The following is a 25462-nucleotide window of genomic DNA, read 5'->3' as shown; positions in this document are numbered from 1 at the left end:
GGCCACAGCCTGTGAGGTGCTCAGCCGCCCTGTCCCTTCTGTCACTTGGAGGGCACACAGTGCTGGTGACCGGAGCAGGCTGATTTTTGGTACCAACCCTGCAGTCGGTAGCACCCCCGGGGAGCGGATTGGGCGGCCTTTCTTCTGGCCACAGGGATGGAGGCGCCGCACGCAGCTGGCTGGTGGGGAGGCGGAGAGCCGTGCCCGCCCCAGGACAGGCCCCCGCCAGGCCGTCCCCAGCGTGCGCACCGCGCTCCTTTTGCCACCTGTAGACTGCAGAGCCTCGGTGGCTTTTTCTCAGGCAGCCAGCCCAGGTACTTGTGGTTTAGCTGCCGCATCTGTCTACTCACTTTTCCCTCGCTGGGTCCTCGGTGAGCAGGGTACAGATCTGGGCGGAGCTGGCCAAAGTGGCGAGGAAGCAGGGCGTGTGGGACGTGTGTCGCTCGGCGAGCCGCTTCTGCCTCCTGTACGACAGCGTCAAGGTGAAGAAGCTGAGGCTGCGGAGAGGTTCGTACGCCCCTCGGGGGTGTGTCCCAGCCTGGCCGCGGCCGCCCTCTGTGGGCAGGAAGGGCTGTGGTTCGTGCGGTTCCGACGCATGGGGCCTTCACGTGAGAAAGGGTATTGCCACGTTACCATAGTCACAGTTCCCACTAAGCAGGACCGCAGTCACGGTGGCAGCCACATCTGGCTGCGTCAGCCATGCCACGGGCATGGTCGGTACGTTCCAAGTCGCCACTAGAGGCCTCAGAGGCTCAGGCAGGGGACAGTCAGGACCCAAAGAGACGAAGGAGGGAGGCGACAGAATGGGCATGGAGGCCTGGGAGTCCTGCAGGAGTCGGGGAGGGCACCCCCCCGGAGAAGGTGGGGGGTGCAGGAGGTGCTTGGAGAGCCACAGGTGCCAAGAGTGTCCGCAGGGACGTGGCCAAGAGCAAGCCGACTCGGCAGCCAGCTCTGCCCCACAGAGAGCTCCTCTGGCCCCGCCCTGGGCAAGCTGCCCACTTCGGGCCCGCCTGCCCACCTGGGTGGCTCTATGTGCAGCTGCGAAGAGGCTCCGGCACTCCAAGGTGGAGCAGGAATTCTTGGGTTTTTATTTGCTGGAACAAAAACATGATCCTCACCTGCTGCCATTACTCTCAGGGAGGAAGAGGCGAGGTGGGGACAGCTCAGTGCAGGACGCTGGGAGCCAGCCTGAGGTCGTCCTGCAGAGGCAGGTGTCCCCTGACCTGCTTCGGAAGTTCGCAGAGGTGGGGTTCATCAATGCTGAGGTGCGTCACAGAGCGGGGTTCATCAGCGCCGAGATGGGCGGAGGGGGCTCATCAGCGCTGAGATGGATGTGGGGTTCATCAGCGCTGAGATGGGCGGGGGGGGGCTCATCAGTGCCGAAAAGGGTGGGGGGGTTCATCAGCACTGAGGTGGGTGGGGGGTTCATCAGCGCTGGGATGGGCAGGGGCTCATCGGTGCTCAGATGGGCGGGGGCTCATCGGCGCTGAGATGTGTGTGGGGTTCATCGGTGCTGAGATGTGTGTGGGGTTCATCGGCGCTGAGATGGGCAGGGAGGGGTTCATCGGCGCTGAGATGTGTGTGGGGTTCATTGGCACTGAGGTGCATCTTGGAGGGGTGCACAGTTTTGAGGTGCGTCCCCGCAGCACGGCTCAGGGTTGCTTTCTTGCGTCGGTGCAGCCCGCTGCAGGGCTGGTGCTGGTGTCCACGTAGATATTTATCATCTCAGAACCTTCTGCACCTCAAACAAAATGAACGTGAGGGAGGGAAAACTTCCCGGATTCTTGGAAGATTTTCTAGGAGAAAAATATAACCCAAAATGTGCATGGGAGTCAGTTTCTCTTGGGAACCATTTCTGAGTGGTGAAACTGCCGCTGTGGGTGACAGGGCGACTGCCGCCCCGCTGAGGGGAGACACCTTGGCGTTCGCTGCAGAAGCACTTTGAGCGGGATGTGATGTCCAGGGGCCCTGCCGTGGGCGCGCCAGGCCTCTTCCTCCCACGCAGGCACAGAGAACCCCTGGCTCGCCCTGCCCAAAGTCAGCAGGTGGGAAACGCCGGCGCTGGATCCGAACTCAGCCTGGGGACCTTGGGTCTGAGCTCGCAGCCGCTGTGCCGTGCCAACATGTGTGACCTTTGTGACACTGTGTGACTTCAGAGTTTTCATAGCCACTCTAGGTTAGGTTTCTGTGGATTTACTCAGTGGGTGCGTGGCACTCAGCCTCGGAGGCCAGCACACCTGCTGATTTATTCAGTACATCCACTGAGTGGCTCCCAAGAGCCAGGCCCACGCCCTCAGCTGGGGTCACAGAGGGAAGCAGCATGGACCCCGCTGCTCCGGGAGCCAGAGCCCAGCTGGCAGAACCAGAGCCAGTGGAGGCCATGGGGCTGTGAGGGATGTTCAGCCGCACTCCAGGGGCCAGTGCAGCACCTAAAACGTGATGATGCAGGGAGCTGCGGGTGCTGGCCGGGGTCTGCTGACGCCAGGAAGCCGCTGAGGCTCCTCCACTGGGGTGTGTGGTGCTCTGGAAGGAGCCTTCTCTTCCCTGTCCCCACCGTGATGGTGGAGAGTCTACCAGGAACTGGCTTTAGTCCCTGGAGTGGCTGTCAGGCAGGCCCAGCTTGCAAAGGGCACACCAGATGGGTCTCCCTGGCTGTGCTTGGCACGTTGCAAATCAGAGCCCAGGGAAGGTGCATGTTCCTCGTGTGGAGCTCAGGGAAGGTGCGTGTGTTCCCCGTGTGGAGCTCAGGGAAGGGTGCACGTTCCCTGTGTGGAGCCGGGCCGGTGCTCTGACCACAGTCTCTCCCACTGCCCGCATCTTTTGCAGGCCACTGTCCATTTGCTGCGGTCAGAAGGTGTAGAACTGAATGAGCGGCCCATCCCCCCCGAAGACCTGAGCCAGCACCCAGCGGGCTACGTGCCTGAGCCCCCGGAGGCGAATGCTGAGTGGGTCACATACAGGTGGGCAGCGGCCGCGGCCTGGAGCACTGCCCGGGACACGGGTCAGAGTGTCCTCTGCACGGAGGCTGGCGTGGGGAGGGACACCCTCTGCATTCCTAAGGACACAGCCTTCTCACGTGGGGAAGGTGTCCATTGTCCCGTAAATGACCGAGACCATGAAGGAGGAAACGGGGTGAGGAAATGGAGTCGTGGGGTAACGGATGACCTCACCTGTTTTTAGCAGTGTTCCCTAGTGAGACCCCAGGCATGGTCTGTTATTACTATGAGCGAAAGTTCACGGGCGCCTTTCCCGGGGTGCTCAAGTGTCAGCCTTGCTGACTCTCATCAGCTTCTCTCAAGATGTGTGAGAGTCAGCTGCTTTCACGGGGAGGTGGGATTCATGGTGGAGAAAAGAAGGAGCAGCTTCTGTGTTGCTCAGGAAAAGCCACATTCTCCCTCCTGTTGTGGGAAGAGCCTCAAACACTCCTTGTATCAGTAAGAAACCCTTGTATAGAATATCTCATAGGGTTTGCCTACGAGAGTTTCCAAGTTAAGAAACAATCATGAAATTGGAGTGATTTACTAACAGTGATGGTTTTTACCTATTCTTAATCTAAAATTAAATATTTTAAACTAGTTTTTACATTGACAGTAATCGTACAACTTCTGGGGTGACGTTTCCATCCGTGTAGCGTGTGGAGATCAGATCTGGGTCATTAAGAATCTGTCACCCGGGACGTGCGCTGTCTCTCTGTGTTGGGAACGTTCAGTGCCCCCCTCCAGCATCCCTGTAAACTGTAGTCACCTGCCATGCTGCAGGGTGTGGGAACTTGTCCCTCCGACATAGCCATGTCAAGCACATGAACCTGGTAAGCATGGGTGTCCTGACTACCCATGCAGCAGAAGCTGGGCATGGCACCCCACCCTCGCTGGTCACACGGGGCAGAAGGAAAGCCAGCTCTCTGTGCGTGCTGCGCATGCCTGCACCCACCCGGCCGAGCCCTGTGGAGGGAGAGGATGTCAGGTAGCAGCAGTGACGGTGGCGGCTGCAGGTGGCCTTGCTTGGCCTTGGCCTCTTGGGATCCTCCCTCCTGCAGCAGCTCCGGGCTCTGTGAGGAGCCGCGTAGCCCAGGCCTGCCCCGGGCTCCCGGGTTCCAGATGCCTCTCCAGGTCCAGGCCCAAAGCTGGGCAGAGCTCTGCACTCCTGGTAGGCCTGCTCTCAGAGAGAGGAGGGTCTGAAAATTAGAGCTCGGGCTGTTTACAGCCCATGAGCTGAGAGTGGCTTTGACACATTTAAATTTGTAAAACAAAATAGAAACAATAGGCAGTGAAGATTAGACGGAGCTTGTAAAACCCAAAATGCTAGAAAAAGTGTACGCAGCCTGGTCTAGCGGGGCGGACAGACGCCGTCCACGTGCGCGCTGCTGGCCGAGGGCTGACTGCCCTGCACTCGGTGTGGTGGCTCTCTGAGGAAGGGCAGCCTGCAGGCGACGGTGGTGGCTGGAAGAGGGTGACGCTCCCTTGGCCAGCAGGGAGGGCGGTGCGGTGCAGTGTGGAGGGAGGCCAGGGGGCACACAGCGGCAGCAGCAGCGTGGCGGGAGGTTTGAGGGGAGCGGGGGTCCCATGGCGGGGGTGAGCACTTGTGGCCATGGGAACCAGCCGGGGCTGTTGGAGGCGTCCAGGGAGGATGAGGACACACTGGAACGAGGGGGCCGCCGGGAACGGGGAGCGCCAGGCTGGGCCACAGTGCTTCAGGTGGAGGCTGTGGGAGGCTGAGGGTGCTGAGGGGTGGGGTGGTGAGGCCTCTGCCCCACGCCGTCCCCACGGGAGCCCCTGTCTGAGCCCGGCGCTCCACAGACTTCCGGAAACAGGAGAGGCTCACAGGAAGAGCCCAGGCGTTCTTTTGGGAGGGCGGGTGGGGAAAGGCTTTGTTTCACACTCAGGCAGTCGGCCCCAACCATTCTGGGACTGGTTTTGTGGGAGACAATTTTTCCATGGACTGTCTGGGTGGGGGCTGGTTTCGGGATGAAACCGTTCCACTTCACATCATCAGGCATTTGTCTGATTCTCATACATCCCTCAAATGTGCAGGTCACAATAGGGTTCGAGTTCCTAGGACACTCGAATGTGGCCGCTGATGGGACGGGAAGGAGTGCCAGCGATGGGGGTGCCTGTGAATACAGATGAAGCCCTGGTCACTCACCTGCCCGCTGCCCGCTTCCGGCCGCACGGCCCAGGTCCTACAGGCCACGCCGCAGTCCTGGTGCCTGGCCCTGGGGCCGGGGACCCCAGCTAAGGGCTTGATGATGCACATTTTGCAGAACCTGGATTGAGAGCCTGTCCCAGTACGCCATGAATAACTGGCTGCACTCTGCAGAGATTGGACAGGAGCTCCAGGAGGCGTGGATCGTGCAGAACGCTGTGGTCTACGTCCTGAACCACAGCCGCCACCTGATCCTGGCCGGGCGGCAGAGGGAGCTGGTGGACGCCCTGCACCACCTCCTGAGCATCGTCAAGGCCACAGGCCACAGCGGGTGCGTGTGGGTCGGCTGCACGGCGTGCCCGCGAGGAGGGGCTGCTTCCCACCGCTGGCCCCTTCCCTCGGGACACCCCAAAGCAACTGTGCTCCGCGGCCCTCTGCGTCTCAGCAGAGGAGGGTCGTGGGCACCGTGCACCTCAGTCCTCCCACAGCCTGAGGACCCGGCACATGGGACAGGTGTGGCCTGTGGGGGGCCACGGTTCCCTCTGATGAGTGTGTCTCCCAGGGACCCTGTGATGCTGGTGACGCTCTGCAACACGCTGGCACGAGGCCTGATCATCAGCTGGATCCCAGCCCCGGCCGCTGAGAAGTCCAGGAAACTGGTGCGAGCCAATGCCTTTCACAGCCCACTGGACGCGGGAGCCACCTCCGAGATCAAAACAGCGGTGGAGGTAACGCCTCCATGATGCCGAGAGAGAGAGAGAGAGAGAGAGAGAGAGAGAGGAGAGGAGAGTGGAGAGAGGAAGAGAGGAGAGGGGAGAGAGAGGTGTGTGTGTGTGTGTGTGTGTGTGTGTGGCGGTGGGGGTGGCAGCTGACCCAAGAGGCAGCCCTGCAGACCGGGAGGCTGGGGGCCGAGCTTCTGAAGGCTTCCGACGGGATGTCTTTGTGGAATCTGACACGTTTGGAAGTTTATGCAGAAGGAAGGACGCTGCCCAGCAGCTGCCTGAGCTACTGAGACATTTTGCAAGGAGCAGGTGTTCGTGTTATGCTTTACTGGGGAAGAGAAAGCGAGAGACGGGACGTCCCTGGGTCAGCCAGTGGCAGCTCTCGGTGGCCTGTGCTTTCTGCACTGGGTGAGGCTTGGAACAGGGACTCGCTGATCCTCACGACGTCACACTACTGGGTTTGGTTTCTATGTAGAGGTGGGGAAACTGAGGCACAGCATGAGGAATCTTGCATGGTCGCACGGCCAGCAAGGCAGGGACCTGGGGCACAACCCAGAGGCTCGGAGCAGCAGCCCACAGGCCCTTCACTGTGGGCAAAGCACATGGCAGATTTCACGTCCCCGAATTCGGGACTCCATCCTCGCTGACCCCTGCAACCGAAACCAGCCGCAGTGGGGGAGGGGAGCCGGACAGCTCCTCTGTCCCAGGCAGAGGCTGGGGTGCGTCGGAGGCCAGGTGCTGTGGACCCTCCGTGGTCTTCTAGTGGTTTGGACCTTGGCTCAGGGTCCCCTGTTGTGACTAAGAACGCGTCCTTCCCAGGTCTGCGAGTTCGCCCTGAACCTGACCAACGGGAGCAGGCCAGAGGAGATGGTGCCCACCCATGTCCGGCAGCAGCTCCTCGCCACCTGGGTCAAAGCCAAGCAGCTCCTGCAGCAGCAGATCGGGCCACGGCTGGGCACCGAGGAGCAGGTGGGCACCCCGTCGGCATCTGGGCTCCGACCGATGCCCTGGGACCATAGATGTCCAAGGCAGCCGGGGGTGGGGGACCCCTGGGACCACTTAGCCCCACATGGCGCCATCGGGGCCGCCTGGCACTCCCTGATGGGAGCCTCCTCTGCCCACCCATCCGTGGGGTCTGTGAGCTGCCAGGCCTCGGGGGGTGCTGCCCTTTCCTAGGGACGAGCGGGCTTTGGGAGGTCCCATGGGCCCTGGAAAGCCTGATGGAGGAGGGGCCTTGAGGCCTGGCCAGGAGCGAGGGGTCAGCTGGGGCCCAGGGAGGCAGGGAGGGTCCAGGCGTCGGCCTGCCTGCCCAGGCAGCCACCATGTCAGGCCCACTGGTCCTTCCTTCCGCGGGGATCACCTGGCCATCCAGCAAGGCTGCCTCACACACGGGGCTGCACGGCCTTGGGGCTCTTCATTGTCTGAGAAGACGGTGCGTAGGTCAACAGTTACAAACGGAACCTCAGGTATAAACGCTCCCAATTTTGGGGTCTGATGATGGCCCTTAAACTAATACCTTGCAGTGTTAAATTCAGGCATATTCCAGACACTCCCCCACAGCGTCATGTTCACACGTGTTCCAGACTTTGCCCTGCACCCTGGGGGTTGGCACACTCAGGGCACTCTCCCCACCAGGGCACCAGCGAGGACGTCAGCTCGGTCACCAGGGTCCTTGTTGCGTTGGAAATGTACTCGTGCAACGGGCTGGGCCTCATGGACTTCACCGTCCCCTCCCTGGCCCAGGTAGGTGTCCCCAGGGGTCCTGGGAGGTCAGGGGTGAGGACCCCAAGGCTCCGAGGGTGTTGCCCGAGGTGGGCAGAACTCAGGCCCCGGTGCACATGCTCGCCCCACCCTCCCCCACCTCCCGACAGAGCTGCGCCCTCCACATGCTTCCTGCAGCGTCACGCTCGGGGCGCCCCTGTCTCCTGGGGGGAGGACCACGTCGTCTGAGCAGACCCTTCGTGTCCCGCCCCACCCTAAGCCACTCAGCGCAGGGCAGGGGGAGCCACACACACCTGTGCTGTGTCCAGGACGGCCCGTGGGGTATGGAAGCCACAGGACATGAGGGGCCCTTACAGGCATGGACGTGGCAGCTCCACTTTTGTGGGCAACATGCAGTGGCCTCCACAGGCCGCGCCTCCCTTTAGAATCACATGCGCCGCGTGACCATGGGGAGTGCAGGCGGTGGGAAGGTCGCCGTCGCTCACACGGTGCCCCTCCTCCTGCCGCCCACCGGAAGGTGGTGAAAATGGCTTCTGAGTGCAACTGGTCGGACCCCCTGGTGGAACTGCAGACCCTGACGCGGCTGACCCACTTCGCCTACGCGGCACGTGACCATGAGACCACCATGGCCTGTGCTCACAAGGCCGTTGAGATGGGCGTCAAGTACCTGAAGATATTTGGTCCGTGAGTAGCCTCTCACGACTGGACGAATTCCCCCCACAGGGGCAGGGAGCGTGGGCCTCGGCCACAGTCACAGGTCAGGGTGCCTGCGAGCACTCCACCAGGTCCCCAGGCCCCGGCCCGAAAGCTTCCCGCGGGCGACAGCCACGCGCATAGGCACCCTTACCTGCCGGCCCCTGCTCTCATGGATGCGTCCTCAGCGGCCCTGTGGAAAGCTGAGTCAAGGAGGGTTCTGAAGTCACATGGGCCTCAGCAGGAGGGCTGTGCATGGCAGACACGGAAGGGGTCTCAGCCCATTCAGAGGCTGAGACAAAGGGCCACAGAGTCGGGGCTCCAACCCTAGGTGGTTCCTGCTCACAGTTCCAGAGGCTGGAAGTCCCATCCAGGTGTGGCAGGTTCGGCGTCTGCGGAGGGCCCCTTCCTGGCTCACAGATGGTGCTTCCTGCTGTGTCCTCACGTGGTGGAAGGGGCAGGGAGCTCTCTGGGGTCCCTTACAAAAAGACCAGCACCATGGGGTGAGCACTTTTCAGCATGGGAATTTTGAGGGCACAGACATTCAGCAGGTAGAAAGTGGCTTCCATCTGCCATTTCTGACGACATGCAGGTTTGTTTGAAGTAATTGTGAATAGACAGATATGCACGCTAATTAAGTTTGGAAATAAATAAGGATAATTTCAATGAGGGAACATCGCCTCTGGCTCTGGGTCCTCAGTCACCGCCCGACCCAGCCGCCCGCCAGGCCCACCGCCGGCACAGCCGGACCCAGAACCTTTCCATGCTTCCCTTGCATTTTCACGGTTCTCACTTGCAGTAACTCATCGTGTTCCATCCAGTTGAGCAATTGTTATCGTCCCTAATCTTTTCCCGATTTTTGAAAATCAGGCTGTTTTCCATGCATTGCTGTTGTAAATATTCCTGCAGTGAAGGCTCTTGTCCATGCTTTGCTGTTGTAATTATTCCTGCAGTGAAGGCCGTTGTCCATGCGTTGCTGTTGTAATTATTCCTGCAGTGAAGGCTGTTGTCCGTGCATTGCTGTTATAATTATTCCTGCAATGAAGGCTGTTGTCCATGCGTTGCTACTGTAAATATTCCCGCAGTGAAGGCTGTTTCCTTGAGGTCCTTTTTGGCTAATTTCCTTGGTCTCATTATCCTGGAAGATGCAATCACTGACCCAAAGGCTGTAAAGATATTCCCTGTTGCCAAATGGCCAGTGTGGGCAGCGCCTGCCAGAGCCCAGGAGCACCCCAGGCCCCCGCCCCATCTTCTTGCTGCCCTGCCCACAGGGATGGCTTCAGGGCCTGTGTCGGCCACACCTGTGGGCATGTGGGGCCAACATAGGAACATGCCGAGATGTGTTTCATGGCAGCAACTTCCACGTGTCCAGGGTCTCCTGGGTGCTCAAGGGCATAAGCAGGCCCATGCTCAGGGCCAACGCCTCACACGCTTGGCCCCGTTCATGCTTCCCAGTTTGTGGCACTGCTGTCCTGAGGCTCCAGAGCAGGAAACAGGCAGGCAGAGGCCCAGTTGTTCCTGAGGCCACCCAGCGGGGGTGAGTGGCAGAGCTGGGACCGGACCCAGGTGATTGGCCATCAGCGTTGCCTCGGTAGGGGTGAGGCTGTGAGCCGTGCACCTGGGACCCTGCCCTGCTGGCCTGGCACCTCTGAACTGGGTGCCCCATGCCCACCAGGGGGGCTGGAGGGAGAGCATGGGAGTGAACGGCCAGAGCAGAGTTGGGCTGGAGCCCAGTCCCACCGTTTTCTCTCTGCCGACACAGAGGGGAGTTTCGTTGTGACTCTTTCCTCCGAAGCCGTGTGGACGGGACTCGTTCTCTCCAGCGTCCCTCTGTCAGAGGCTGGAGGTTGGGTTTTCCTGCAGTCTGTAATAAGATCACTTTGCTTCTGGGAGGAAAACTCACCTGCTCCGATGTCCCTGCCTGGCAACCCTGACCCTAGAGCTCTACGCCAGCGTCTCAAGCACACCCTCGCGGGCAGCTGAGGCTCCTCAGGCCATGGCGAAGGCCCTTCAGCTTTAAAGAGAAGACCAGATCACAGAAATGGAAAGTTGCTCCGGATGGAACAGGCTATGTAAGGATCCGAAGAGAACATTTCAGACAGAAACAACACCATGAAGAAGCTTGAGGGGATACGGCATTTACAGACTGGAAACAGAGGCACAGTGGGGGCCAGAAACCCTTGGAAATCACAGAGGTAATTAAAGGAAAATTAAAGGAAGGATTAGAAAATAAAACTGAGGAAATCTCTCAGAACAGATGAAAAGGACAGAGATAGAAAATGTGAGAGAAAAGCCTCACGCAGGACGAGTACAGGAGGTCAGACGTGAGCCGCAGGCTGAGCGCCCCTCAGCCAAGACGCCTGAGGCCAGAGTGTGGATTTCAGATTCGGGGGTTTGGGATGTTCCAGAGGGTTTGGAATATTCTGGGGGATTTGGAATTTTCCGGGGGATTTGGAATTTTCTAGGGGATTTGGAATGTTTCAGCGGGTTTGGAATATTCTGGAGGATTTGGAATGTTCCGGGGGGTTTGGAATATTCTGGAGGATTTGGAATGTTCTGGGGGGTTTGGAATGTTCTGGAGGATTTGGAATTTTCACATTTTGCTCCCAGCTCAGCACCCCTACTTCAAAATCTGAAATGCTCCAATGAGCGTCATGTCAGTGCTCAAACAGTGTCAGGGTTTGGAGCATTTGGGATTTCAGATTTTCAGATGCAAGATGCTCTGCCTGTATCGGATTCCAGAAGGAACAAAGGCAGAGGAGGAGGGAACTGGAGGAAGCGGGGCCCAGCAGTTTCCCGGGTAAAGGCCAAGGACGCCGGCTCCTGGCCCCACCCAGGATGGCCTGCAAGAATTCGGAGAGCTCCCATCCATCACGGGACGTCATGGGATACAGGAGATCTCCGCTGGCAAAGAGAAGACCCTGAGAGGTGGGAAAGGAAGCCGCCTACAGAGGAGCAGGAAATAGACCTGCCCCAACTTTCCCGGCAGCCGCCACCCTGAGCAAGAAAATAGAACATTCCAAGTGCAGGTGATTGTCAGCCTCACCCAAACCATCGGTCACATGTCAGGTCAAAACAAAGCCGTTTTTAGACAAAAGGGGCCCAGCGAGTATACTTCCCACACACATTTTCAGAAAGTTTCTTGAGGTTATGATCCAGAAAAACAAGGAAGTAAACCGCCCCCCCCCCCGAGAGAGAGAGAGAGAGAGAGAGAGAGAGAGAGAGAGAGACAGACAGACAGACAGACGTGGGATGCTAGATAACAGGTTCAACCCAGAGAAGTAGCCCAGAGCTGTCCGTAGATGGACGCTGTGCAGAGAGAGCCCCTGGCCTGCACTGGGCAGCTCAGGAGGACCTTGCAGAGGGTGGGGAAACTGGCTCCCTAATATGACAGGTGGGGAACTGTCCAGCGGGGCAGAACAGTCAGACTCCGGGAAACCATGTCATTGACAGCCGGAACCTCCAGTGAGAAACATGGTGTTCATTGATGTTCCACTTTCAGGATTAACTTGTTGACAAAGCAGCATTTTGACAAAAGGCAAGGATGGATCTTGGCAATACAGAAGTGAAGGAGAGCACAGGTGACGTACGTCAGCGGGGCAGGAAGGACGAGCTGAGGAATGTGGGTAGCCCTCACCCGGGAAGGCGAGTCACCAGGGCCACGTGGGGACCAGAAGATGAGAGGCTGGCGTGACCCTGTAGGTGCTGAGGTGATAGGTGGGGATTGAGTGTCCTGCGGTCACGGGCCACACGAGTCCTCTGGAAGGGGCTGCAGGGGCCTGAGCTGAACTGCATTCATCCCCGTGGGCAGCCTGTAGGTTTTGTTTAAAATGGGGGCACAGGGAAGCCAAGGTGGAAGCCTGGCGTTTAGAGGGGCACAGAGACCTGGGGTAGACGGAGGGCACATCCGGAATCTGCTCCTTTTCAGGAGCAGGGCTGCACGCAGGCAGGGGTGGTCTTGTGTTACCCACAGGCAGGCCCCACTCGGCCAGTCAAAAATCACTTCTGGCTAGCACGGTGGCTCACACCTGTAATCCCTGCACTTTGGGAGGCTGAGGCAGGAGGATTGCTTGAAGCCAGGAGTTTGAGACCAGCCTGGGCAACATGGCGAACCCCATCTCTGCAACAAAAATACAAAACTAGCCAGGTGTGGTGGCGTGTGCCTGTGGCCCCAGCCACATGGGGGACTGAGGTGGGAGGATTGCTTGAGCCCAGGAGGTTGAGGCTGCCGCAAGCCGTGATCGTGCCACACAAAGGACGATGTGGGAGCTGGGCGCCCCGGCCGTGCCACTGCTGTGTGAATGGACTTAGAAATCCGCTCTTCTGTTGAACAAGCTAAAACTGTACATTTTTACATATGGTAACGAAAGGGAAGGTCATATGAGGCGGGAAAAATGATTTCCGTGCTAGGACTTTCGGGAAGTCCCTTGTGGACCGTCGCTGTCCTCTGGTGGCCGTTGCTGTCACTGCGCTCAGGAGACAGAGGCCCTGGGAGCGCTGCTCAGTAGGAGACGATGGGTCCCCTTGCTGGTCACTGTCAGAGCCACAGGCCCTTCCTATAAAAATTATATATATATTTATAATATATATATAATAATAAATATATATAATAATATATATTTAAAAGTCACCTAGTTCTGGCCTTGGAAGCGTAATGGGTATCACACTTGTGCTGGGAAAACGAAAAGCCACAAGACTTGAAAACATACGTGAGACAGTGGTTTTAGCCGTTGAGCAGCAGGCGGCACGGGGCAGCGACTCCTGCAAGAAGGGACCGCCGGGGGCGGGCTCCGCGTTCTGCCTGAGGGAGCGTCTCACGCCGCAGCCCGGAGGAGCGTGTCCTAGATGGAGAGTCGTGGGGAGAAACAGGGCTCAGGGCTTGGGTCTGCAACCGCGGGGGTGTCTAGGACGTGACGTGACGCGGGAATGTGGGACAGGGCCTTGTTCTGTGGAGCCGCCTGTGAGTCTGTGGCCTGCCCGCTGGTAAACTCTGTGTGTGCACGGACTAGATTCCAGGCCTGGCAGAAAGCAGGAACGAAGGGTTCTGTGAGCTGTCAAGAGGCCAGGGCCAATACTGTGCCCAGAGAAGCTGGAGTTCTGAGCAACGCACATGGGGAGACCTCACGGCACTCCCAGGCACTCGGAAAGGCATGCCTTAGGAACGGGTGAGCGCAGGCTCGGCCCGGCAAAGCTCAGTAGGGCAAAGCTGAGCCACCAGGCACTAACTGCCTGTCAGGACAAAACCCAGCACTCTTTAAAGGAAGTCAACACAACCGCACGTTGAACGGTGTATCCCTCAGTGTCTGGCATAAAGTCAGAAATTACCAGATGTGTGCAAAGGCAAGAAAGCGTGGCTCAGAACCAGGACAAGGGAGAGCAGAATGAAAACACAGCGGACAGACCCCACTGTGCTACACGTTAGAGGGCTGAGAACAGCTGCTGTCAGCACAGGCGCGGATTCTCAATGGACGTAACTAGCGTGCAGGCGGGAATTTAAATAAACAATGGAAACTTAATAAAATGAGTGGAATTCCTAGAAATGAAAAATAAAGGATCTGAAATGGAAACGCCGCCAGAAGAGCTTCACATCAGGCTAGACACCGAAGAATGACAATCAGTAACTTTGAATCCAGGCCCACAGAGGATGAAAATCAGGGAGAAAAACCGAGAAACGAAATGAGCAGAGCTTTCACTCTGGGACCTGTGGGGCCGTATCAGGGGTCTGCCCAGAGTGTAACCGGAGTCTCAGGGGGACAGAGGCGGGAGTGGGGTCAAAATTCGCGCATCTGAAAACACAGTGGCTGAAACTTTTACAAGTTGAGTTACAAATATCAGCCTGGAGATTCAAGGCTGTCAAGGAACCCCAAATGGGATAAACACAAAGAAAACGACATCTGGCCCCACTGTAGGGAATTGTAGTCACATTGCTGAAGACCAAAGACCAGGAAAAAATCCTGGAAAGAATTTGGAGCGGGGATGGATGTGCTGCATATGGAAAACCAGGGCAAGAATTGCTACTGGCTTCACATCACAAACGGTGTGAACCAGGAAACAAGCACCACAGTTTTTAAGTGTTAAAAAAGAAACTTGTCAGTCTAGAATTCTGTATTCACCAGCAACAGTCCTCACAAATGAAGACAGAATCAAGACATCTTAAGATCAATAAAAGCTCAGAGGATTCATTCCCAGCAGGTCCTTAGAAGAGGAGGTGCGAGCGGATATGAAAAACACCAAAAATGGTCAGTTTGGGGGTAAACATAAAAGACTTTTCTCCCTTTCAGTTCTGAGGTTCTTCAAGAAGCATTTGACATTTTAAAGCAAAAATAACATCCTATCGTGGGATTTTTCATAAATATGGAGGCAAGATACAGGGCGGTGGAAACTCACAGGACGGGCTGAGAGCGAATTCGAGAGCCCTCGTGCCGCACGGGACCTGGAGTGGGACCCGCACGTAGAGCTGTGTTTGGTGAAGGGTGCATGCCACGATCCCCGGAGCAAGGGCTAAGAAGTGGAATAAATAGAGAGATGTAGCAAAGATCTAGTAGAGGATATAAATGGGGACACCAAAAATACTCAGTTCATTCATAAAGAGAGGAACAAAGAACACGGAAGTCAAAAGGAAAGCGAGGAGCAAATGGTGGATTTGACCCGGCCACGTCAGTCGTTCCATTAAATGTAAATGAACCAACTGGCAGCTAAAATGCAGTTTATCCCTCAGACTGTAGGAGTGACACCCGGTGATGAACTGTGTACAGGACACCTGCAGGGTTTATCCCACAGACTGTAGGAGTGACACCCGGTGATGAACTGTGTACAGGACACCTGCAGAGTTTATCCCTCAGACTGTAGGAGCGACACCCGGTGATGAACTGTGTACAGGACACCTGCAGGGTTTATCCCACAGACTGTAGGAGTGACACCCGGTGATGAACTGTGTACAGGAGACCTGCAGAGTTTATCCCTCAGACTGTAGGAGCGACACCCGGTGATGAACTGTGTACAGGACACCTGCAGAGTTTATCCCGCAGACTGTAGGAGCGACACCCGGTGATGAACTGTGTACAGGAGACCTGCAGAGTTTATCCCTCAGACTGTGGGAGTGACACCCGGTGATGAACTGTGTACAGGACACCTGCATAGTTTATCCCTCAGACTGTCAGAGTGACACCCGGTGATGAACTGTGTACAGGACACCTGCAGAGTTTATCCTGCAGACTGTAGGAGTGACACCCGGTGATGAACTGTGTACAGGAGACCCGCTTCAAACGTGGAGACACAGGTTAAAGGTAAAAGGATGGGAGAGGCAGTGTGCAATCACCAGCCATGAGAAAGCTGGTGTGGCAACGTTCAACAGCCCAGGCACGCTATCCCAGGTGGACATTCCCGTAATAAACGGTTAAATCTTCAAGAAGACATGATGCTGAATGTGTGTTCACCTAATAGCAGAGCTTGAAAATACAGGAAGCAAAATACGGATACGTCTTCCATTCCTCTCTCAGCAGCTGACAGGACAGTTGGGCTGCAGCTAGAAGGACCAGTCCTCACTCATCGGCATTCATAGAACACCCAGCAACTGCATAACACGGATCAAAAGTCGGTACCCAGGAAACCGAACTCTCCTTCCTGGCCTGCGAGGTCGCCACGCCTGCCTCAGAAGGTGTTTTCAGGTTCAGACCGCCGGCTTGCATAGGCCAAGGGGCAGTACCGTCCTCCTTCGAACCCTTCAGGCAAAGGGGCAGACATGGCTGTATGCTCCTGAGGCAGGTCCCTGGCTCTGGGACCCTGGTCTGTGAAGGGAGTCTACCTGTGAACCAGCATCTTTTTTACGGAATCAATTCGGTGCCTCCTCTGAGCTGAACCTCGCGGCGTGCTCCTGCCCACGGGCGGGCATCCTGCCTTAGCGTGTGTGATGCTGCAGCCCCGGCTGTGGCAGCCCTGCAGCCGCGACCATCCAGGGACGAGGAGCCGTGGAGCCGATGCTGCTGTGACACCTAGGGGTCACAGCAGAGCTCTGGGTACAGAGTGGACCTTCTGAGGCCAGACTTCTGTGAGCGCCTGGGCAGCAGAGCCTGTAGAGGGGGGGGGCCCCAAAAGGAGGGCCAGTTCTGTGGATCTGTTCTGCTAAGCCCCTGAAAAGTTAAAAAAAGAGTCATTAAAAAAACCGGTCAGTGATTCTACCCTGTGGTTCTGGGGGCTGACCAGACACAGCCAGTTAGGTTTGGGTTGGGGTCTCTCATGAGGTAACTGTGAGAGTCAGCTGGGGCCACAGTCTTGAGGGTCCACTGACTGGATGTCCCCACAGCCCACGCCCACCCTTGCCACGTGGCCCCAGCTCCGTGGTTCTGAGAGCATCCCCAGACGGCTCTCTCCGGCGCTCAGGCCACATGTGGGCGCTCCAGGCCTTAGAAAGCCAGGGCCCAGTTGCCCCGTGTCCCTGCAGTCTGGCGAGTCCCTGAGGCTGGCTCGGTTTCAGGGAGGGCAGAACCCTGTGCACGTGTGCTCTGGGCCGGAAGATGCCCCATCTTAGATACCACCTGGGTCAACAACAGTGACCCAGGGAGGGAGGGGGGCCCAGGGCGGGCCACCGTGTCCTCCTCCTCACTGGCCCTGTGTCCTGCAGCGTGGAGTCCCAGCTGGTGGCGGAGATGCTGTGCACGGCCGCGGCTGTCCAGGGCAGGAGCATCATGGAGAACCTGAAGGGCCAGAAGCAGCTGCGGCTGGTGGCGGCCAAGGCCTTCATGGAGAGCGCCAGGTGTGCGGCTGTGAGGCAGCTGGGGTGGCGCTGTGGGGCCTCTGACCCTCCGCCGTCGTGCGGGACCCTGTGCTCACCAAGGTTGTGGCCGTTCTGTGGGCCCAAGGGAGGGCTCCCAGCAGTGGGCGCAAGGTGGACGGCGTGGCCAGAGCGGGGCGCCGTCTTCAAGGAGGTGTGGGGGCCCCCTCCTGCCCGTGGGCCCACCTGGGCTCCTACAGCCCGACCTTGGTGCGGGTCTGGCCCTGCACTGCCCAGAAAGGCCCACTGCAGAGGACGCCGCCGGGATGCCTGAGCGAGCCCCAGGCCCGGGAGGGAGCAAGCATGTGGACGGCCCGTCCCTCGCGGTCCAGCAGCTCCAGGTGGGCCCAGGCGGAGCCGCCGCGTCACGACGTGCCCTCTTTCAGGTTCGGAGGCATCGCGGGCAGCAGCGCCCTGGTGATGCTGGCCGCGCGGCACTACTGGAATGCCTGGCTGCCACTCCTGTCCTCGGCCGTCTACAGGAAGAAGGCCCAGGGTGCCGTGCAGCGGCTCATCCGCATCATCAACAGGACAGAGGCCAGGAAGCAGGTGCGTCAGGCCTGGAGGGGACCCTGGCCCCCACTGAGGCCTCCAGCGGGTCTTCTGGAAAGGACTGGAGAGGCTCCCGAAGACAGACAGCCCCACGGGCCTCCCACAGGGTACGCCAGTGCCAAGGAGGGGAGGGCTTGGGGGTCCTCAGCTCAGCGCTGCGGGGGCCCCCGCTGGGCTCAGTGCTCAGCTGTGACCTCTCCCAGCAGCACACATGCACCGAGGGGCTCTCGGCCCTGGAGACACACAGCAGGGGAGGGGAGCGAGGCCCACACCGTCGCCGCTTGAGGGGCTTGGATCCTAGGCAGGGGGGACAGGCCCCACCTGCGGTGAGAGACGGTGCCCTGAGGAACGGCGAGCGGAGGGCAGGGCGGGGCGGGGGCTGGGCCTCTGGTGGCTTGGGGCAGAGTGGGGTGGTGGGGAGCAGAACCCCCAAGGCCTAGGGGACGGGCAGCCCAGGGAGGATGGTCCTTAGGAGAGGAGCCCCATGGACTCAGGAGCACATTTCCTTCTAGGGCTGTTGAGGGAGACTGAGTGTGGGTCCCACAGGCCTCTCCAAGACCAGGAGCCTGGCTGGCTCCTCCCTGGGCACAGGCCAGCTGGACAAGCCTCAGCCTTGTGGGCTGGGCTTCCTGAGCAGGCTCTGGAGTTGGTGACGGCTTCATGCTCCTGGGCTCACAGGTCTGTGGGCACAGCTCCCTCCTCCTGGGAAGAGGCTGAGACTCGAGGGTTGGGGTCAGTCTTCAGACCAGGGCTGAGCCAGACCAGCCCACTCTGAGCTTTCTTCTGCGGCCTCAGCTCTAACCAGGAATCAGGAGTCAGCCACAGAGAGCCCACAAAAAGGGCCCATTCTACGAGAAGCAGAGCCCATAAGCCAAAGCTCCAGTGGGAGGAGGAGGACAGGGGAGCGGGGTATCGGACAGCAGGCACAGGTGGTGGGCAAGGCCACGGAAGCCACCGCCCGGGATCCTCAGACATGGAAGCCACCGCCCAGGATCCTCAGATGCACGCCCACGCAGCTTCTTGGCCTGACTCTGAAAAGGCCACGTTGGGGCCTCTGGGCTGTCCAGCCCAGCCCAGCCTCTGTCCCCATGCTGGCTCCAGGGGAGTGCCTCCTCATCCCGTGTGGTCTTGGCAAAGGGACCCTCCTAGGCTGGTTCTCCCAGAAAGCCCAGGTCTGAGCTCTATGGAGAGCTGCCTCTGGAGCCAGTCTGGAGAGGACAGAGGCCAGCCAAGGCTGCTCTGCCCGGCCCGCCGCCCTGCCGGCCTCTGTCCCGCATGTGGGCAAGATGTAGCTTCCTGGCCCCGGGCTTGGCCTCCCTCTGCTGCTGCCCGGCACCTTTCCTGGCTGCTCAGGAAGACCAGAGTAGATTTTTACTGCTTGTGACCAAGAATCCCAGCTGACTCAGATATGCAGCTTCTGCAGGGCCCTGTGAAAGGAGGACCTGTGGATGGTGAGGGCTGGAACGGACGGGGGTTCGTGGTCAGAGAGGGGGGGGTCGAGGTCAGGACAGAGCCTGCATCTTAGTCCCTTAGCAGACATCTGATTTGCAGGTATTTCCTCCCATTCTCTGGCTTAACTTTTCATTTGTTTGATCCTGGCGTCTGATGCATCAGTGCTCCTGACTTCTAAGAGGTCCGATTCGCCTGTTTTCCCTTTGTTGCCTCGCCTTTGGTCATGGCCACGTCCGATACCTGAGGATGTTCTCTATGATTTCCTTCTAAGAATGTTGCAGCTTCAGCTCTTGAGTTGAGCTCTTTGATCTGTTTTGAGTTAATTTTTGCATATGGTATGAGGTAAAGGTTCAACATCATTCCTTTGCCTGTGGATATCCAGTTTTCCCAGCACCACTTGAAGAGAATGTGCTTTCTCTCGTGAATGCTCTTCGCACCCTTGTTGAAAATAATTTGACCAGAAATGCAAGGCTCTCTTTCGGGGCTCTCTAGTCTATTTCACTGGCCTATATGGGTATCATTTTGCCAATTCTGTTTGAGTTACTGTAGCTTGTAATATGTTTCCAAGTTGAAAAGTGTGGATCCTCCAACTTTTTTTTTTAAGATTGTTTTGACTCTTTGGGGCCCCTTGCAATTCCATATGAATTTGAGGATCATTTTGTAGATTTTTTTTTCAAAGACTGTTGGAACCCATAGGGATTGTGTTGAATACTGCTTTGGGTAGTATTGACATTTTAACACTGTTAAGGCTTCCTATCCATGAACATGGGTTAGCTTTTCATTAATTTAGATCTTTAATTTCTCTCAGCAACACTTTATAGCTTTTAGCATATAAGTCTTTCACCTTTTTGGTTAGATTTATTTCTAAGTCCTTAATTTTTTTAAGGTGTTGTGATGAATGGGAATGCTTTCTGTCTTAGCTCCGTTGCCATAACAAAATACCATAGACCGGATGGCTTAAACAACAGAAATTTATTTCTCACAGTCTGGACCTGGAAGTCTGAGATCAGGGTGCCGGCGTGCCTGGGTTCTGGTGGGGAACATCTTCCTGGCCATCGACGCCTGGCTGCCTTCTCACTGTGTCTTCATGTGGCACACATGGCACACAGGAGGAGACAGCAGGGTCCCTGGTGTCTCTTCTTAAAGCGTGCTGATTTCATCGTGGGGACCCCACTCTCATGACCTTACCTAACCCCAGTTACCTCCCAAAGGCCATGTCTCCAGAGACCATCACAGTGGGAGGTAGAGTCTCAGGAGATGAATTTTGGGGGCACACAGTTCAGTCTGTAGCACTTTCTAATTTCCTTTTGGGATTTTTCATTCCTGGTGAATAAAAACTCAGCTTACTGTTGCACCCGGCAACTCTTCTGGATTCAGTAGTCGGCTCTAATAGCTTTCTTGTAGATTTGTCAGGATTTTCTATACATAGGATCATGTCATCTCTGAATAGAGGTAGTTTTACCACTTCTCCAACTCAGATACTTTTATTTCTTGTTTTTGTCTGATAGCTCTGCTTCGAGCCCCCGGTGCAGTGTGGAGTAGCAGCAGGGAGGCCATGACCGTCCTGTTGCTGCTCTTAGTGAGAAGCTTCCGCCTCACCGTTGCAGGCGACGTGAGCTGTGCACTTTTCATAAGGACCCTTTATCGTGTTGAGGAATTTTCTGTTTTGAGTTTTCTGAGAGTTTTATCATGAAATAGCCTTGGGTTTTGTCAGCTGCCTTTTCTCCGGCCATTGAGCCGGTCACGTGGTTTCTCCTCTGTCGTGTTAACGGGAGTCCTGACCTGCGCACAGTGAACCACCCTGGCCTTGCTCACAAACCCGGCTGTGTCACGTGAGTCATCTTTTAATACGCTGCTGGGTTTCATTTGCTCATCTTGTGTGGAGGATGTTTGCGTCTGTATTCATAAGGGATATTGTCTATCATTTTCTTGTGATTCTTTATCTGGATTTGGTATCAGAGTCATGCTGGCCTCATAGAGTGAACCTGGAAGTGTTTCTTTGTCTAAATTTTTGAAGAGTTTGTATGGATTGCTGCTAATTCTTCTTTAAATGTTTGATAGAATTCACTGGTGAAGCCATCTAGTCCAGGATTTTTCTTTATTAAGAGGCTTTTGAGTGCTAATTTAATCTGTCATAAGTCTATTGAGATTTTCTATTTCTTCCCGAGTCAGTTTGGGTGTGTTTGGAGGGGTTCGTTCATTTTTTTCCTGGATTGTGTAATTTGTTGGTGTGCAAAGGTTCGTAGGGTTTTCTTACAATCCTTTTTGTCTCCCTGACATCGGCAGTAACGTCTTCACTCGCGTTACTTACTTTAGTTACCGGAACAGTCTTTATTTCTTTCGTTAGTTAGCTCAAGGCTTGTCAGCTTTTTTCCTCTTTTTGAAGAACCGATTTTCTTTACTGTTTTTCTGTTCTCTGTCTTGTCTGTGTCCTTCCTTCCGCTGGTGTTTCTAGTTCCTGACGATGTGACGTCGGACTGTTGACTCGAGACCCTTCTCGGACGTGGCCTGTGCAGCCGTGAACTGAGTGCGGCTCACGGCCGCCCCCGCCGCTTCTCCAACGTGCTTTTCGTCACGTTGCTTTAGAGCCATAAAACCAACTTAGATGTTTCATATCATTGAAAAACCTCTCAGTTATGTTAGGGGAGTCGTCATAGGCTTTTTGTGACTCAGTAGTTCAGACATGTAGCTGCAATGTCTGTAATTAGACGGAGCCGAACTGTCCGCGCAGAACGTGGCGACTCACGCGCCGCCAAGTGTGTTCCCCGCGGCCAATCCGCGGGGCGCTGCAGCAACCTTGATTCTTGCCTGCTCAGAAGAAAGACTTCAGCTGGGGAGCAGAAGGCAGAAGGGGAGACTGAGGCAAGTCTCAGAGCAGGGGTGAGCGTTTACGAAAGAGCTTTAGAGCAGAAAAGGAAGGAAGGAAAGGACTCTCCGAAGAGGGCCGCGCGGGAGATTGGAGAGATCACGTGTCGGGTTCAGCCTTCGACTTGGGGTTTCATACCGTGGCGGGACTTTTGCTTCATGCAGCTAAAGACGGGGTCCTTGTCACACTGCCACAAAACATGAGGCTCGTGGACAATGTGAAGAGTCAGGCAGGGTTTTAGGGGGTGACAGGAAGGAAACAGGCGCTCGGGGAAGCGAAGCGAGGGCGTGTCCTGCCTGTGCGCTTCCCGGCTCCCAACTGGATCCCGGTTCTCCCGGGAAGAGGAGGGGCCGGGCCCCTCCCCGAGCTTCGGCAGCTCCTCCCAGTGCGGTGTGCGGGCCCTCGGAGATTCTCTGGGGACCCCTTCCCACCTGGCTGCCTCAGTACACTGGCAGACTTCCGGGGTCTCCCCGATGCTTCCACGGGGTGTACGGTGGCTGCCCACACGCGGGACGGGACGCACGCCCAGCGTGCTTGCTGGAGTTGTGCACGTGTTCCTGGAGGCGTTCCCTTTCCAGTCGAGTGTCCCTAGAGGAAGGTCACGGACCAGAGAAACTGCCACTGGCCCCTCGGCGTGAGAACTTGAGCCCCTCGCCTGGCTCCTGAGATCTCACTGGGAAGCTGCTCATCGCCAGGTTCAGGTTTTTTTCTGTCTCTTGGGAGACCAATTGTTATTTTAGAGAGACACACTGATGTTCTGGTGGAGGGGCCCCTCCTGCCCTGCTCACGTGCGACGAGCCACCTGCTGTAGCGAAGTGAAAAGCAAAATGATGTCAGCCTCAAAGGAAGAGGCTGAGGCAAAATCAGAATGAGTAGAGAGTTCACCTGGGCCAGGCGGCCCTGAGCGTGCTCCAATTAGCCGCAGTTACGAGTGGGGTTTTAAAGGGAAAGAAGAGGCAGTTCCTGAGTTGTCTGCCATGAATTTACATTAAAAGCACATAAGCTGTTAGTTGGCTGTGCATCGTTCGCTTTAGAGTGCGGGCTACAGCACCCGTACAGCAGTGTCAGGTGATTGACCGCCATGTGTGGCCACAGCAGGCAGTTTAGGGAGAGGAACACGTAGCTCCGAGCAGGGTTTCTTCTCTCCTGGTGAAAGACCATCTTGCCGCGTTCAAGTATTCACCTGCTGTTTACCTGTTTTGCTGTAGGAGGAAGAGAAGTCGCTGCTCCTGCACCAGTGGCCCACAGCCGACTTCCAAGGTGGCGGGACGGCCGACGGGTCTTTCCTTCCAGGTTTGTAGCCGGACAGACAGACCCACGGGCTCCAGGTACAAGGAAGGGGACAGTTTTAAACATGTGGTGCTTTTAAATTCCTGTGCCCTGATGGGAAGCGCCCCCACAGTAACTCCAGACGGCATCTGCTCAGCATTTGATGCGTGCGGGGCCCTCCGTGCTCTTCGGGAATGAGCTCCTGATATTCCCTCTCGACATAGAAAGGGGCAGAGCCGGGGTCTTCTGACTGTCCACCTAAAACCTCAAACTGTGAACGGTCGGCCGGGATTGAGGCTGAGCCAGTGTGAGGAGCAGGAGGTCCTGAGCACGGGTGCCTAAGGTCGTGGGTTCACAGCTTGACTGTATACATTTTCGGGGGGCAGAGGTTACAGGCAGAGACATCAGTACAGGTATGGGGCATACTGGTTTGGTCCAGAAAGGTAAAACAGCTCGGTGGCAAGGGGTTTCCAGGTCACCGGTAGATTTAAAGATTTTCTGATTGACAATTTGTTGAACGAGTTATTATCTAAACCCCTGGAATCAATGGAAAGGAATGTCTGGCCTCAGGTGGGAGCTGTGGGGACCAAGATTTTTATCTTGCAGATGAAGCCTCTGAGCTCTTCTCAGACAAAAAGACACCATACTGGGTTAATTCTCCTCTGGATCAGGGAAAAGCCCTGCAGAGGGAAAGGAGGATTCTCAACAGGATGTGGATTTTCCCCACAAGAGACAGCTGTGTGGGGCCGCATCAGAATATGCCAAAGAAAGATGTTTGGGTATAAAATACTTGGGTCCCTTTCAGGGCCTGTCTGTCACGCGGTGCTATGCTAGAATCAGGCTGACACGCGGTGGCTTCCTGCTCCGCTCTGTCAGCCTGAAGAGCCCCGTGTTCATGTGGGGGCCGGTCCCGTGTGCCTGAGTTCCAAACAGAGAGGGGACGCTGCGGCCTGTCCACCCCTGCCCCTCCGCCCCCGACCCCACTGAACTGGTTTTTCAGGGGCACCTCAGAAGGCCCTTGGCCAAGAGGAGGGTCCGCGCGGCCGGCTGGGGGCTGAGAGTGTTGCTGGTTTACGTAACCCTCGTCCAGGTGCGCACGCCCCTGAGGCCCGAGTGGACTCCCCCCGGTCGCGGCTGCCGTGGAGTCTGCCTCTCGGCTGTGCTGGCAGAGAAATCGCATTTTTCTACTTCTGCAAAACATGTGGACACCTACTCCTGCAAAAACATACACACACACACGCATGCTGACCTTAGAACAGCAGAACCTTACTAGAATACCCGTTCATGTTCATAGGAAAAAAATGGTCATCCGCTAAAAAAATTTATCCCTGTTAAGAGTCCTAATGTGTATTTGGGAAATCTTTAAATGCTGTGGAATGGAAAAGCAGAAACTGCCACGAGCATTTTAGCGCCTATTTGGAGAGGCAAAGTTGATTTAAAATAATAAACAAAGGTGTGGCTATGTGTCGTTAACTGCTAAGTGGAGCACGAACCCCAGCAGCGTGTGCAGACGGCCGGTCCTGCAAGCGTGAGCCCCAGGCGCACGGCAGGCCTGTCCACAGGGAGGCCAGGCTGCAGCGGGGCAAGGGTTAATCCTCGGGTCGCTGAGCAGGACGTGGGAGAAAACCTCAGACCCACCTCCCTGAGGAGTCTGGAGATGGAGGTCTGGAGGGTTTTGGAGAGGATGAAAGTGTGGAGACGGCTCACTGGTGGCAGAGCACGGGGTCTCGGGGAGGCGTTTCCAGGCCGACCCCTATCCCGCTCCTCTGTGGGGGACTCCACACAGGCACCTTCCTCCTCCCCACGCACAGTCCACGGCCCTCACCCCACCCCGGAGGCACCCAGAGGAGACAGCCCCTGGGGAGGAGACAGTCCACGGGAACGCATGGCGGGTGAGGTCCGGCGGCAGCGCCACTGCCCGTGAGCTGGAAGTGCATTGGGTACTCCCAGGACGGGACTGTGGGTCAGCCAGGAGGTCGCGCCGCATGGCCAGCTCTCCCTCCACGTAGGCAGGGTTGAAGAGGACTCCCTGCCACCCCAGGTGCCACCGCAGGTGCGATTTCCAAATTCATCAGACCCTGGTTGACCGCATTCAAATGGGAGGAAGCAGGACTCGGGGGCCTGGGACCAGCTTGGTTCCTGGGTTTCAGACTTGGAGCAGCTTCTCTGGCCGGTGCCTGGGTGAGGAGGGCCTGGCAGAGTGAGAAGGCCACGGCGGGCCCACAGATCCTGGCATCCAATGGGGCACCGTGCTCCCAACCATGGGCGCATTCG

The 25462-nt window shown here is 56.9% G+C and overlaps 1 protein-coding gene across 1 annotated transcript in view; it reads left to right on the top strand.

Moving 5' to 3' along the window:
* Window positions 1-25462, top strand: part of CFAP46 (cilia and flagella associated protein 46) — a 110972-nt gene that overhangs the window by 25385 nt on the left and 60125 nt on the right. Inside the window, 11 exon segments of the mRNA XM_039465244.2 lie at window positions 380-507; window positions 1138-1265; window positions 2827-2960; window positions 5261-5473; window positions 5705-5870; window positions 6684-6833; window positions 7500-7607; window positions 8104-8270; window positions 16900-17031; window positions 17436-17598; window positions 23128-23212. Of these exon segments, the coding sequence (XP_039321178.2) occupies window positions 380-507; window positions 1138-1265; window positions 2827-2960; window positions 5261-5473; window positions 5705-5870; window positions 6684-6833; window positions 7500-7607; window positions 8104-8270; window positions 16900-17031; window positions 17436-17598; window positions 23128-23212 (1574 nt within the window).

Source organism: Saimiri boliviensis, chromosome 12 (assembly GCF_048565385.1).
Source record: "Saimiri boliviensis isolate mSaiBol1 chromosome 12, mSaiBol1.pri, whole genome shotgun sequence".
Taxonomy (NCBI): domain Eukaryota; kingdom Metazoa; phylum Chordata; class Mammalia; order Primates; family Cebidae; genus Saimiri; species Saimiri boliviensis.
This window is presented reverse-complemented; position numbering and strand designations above follow the sequence as displayed.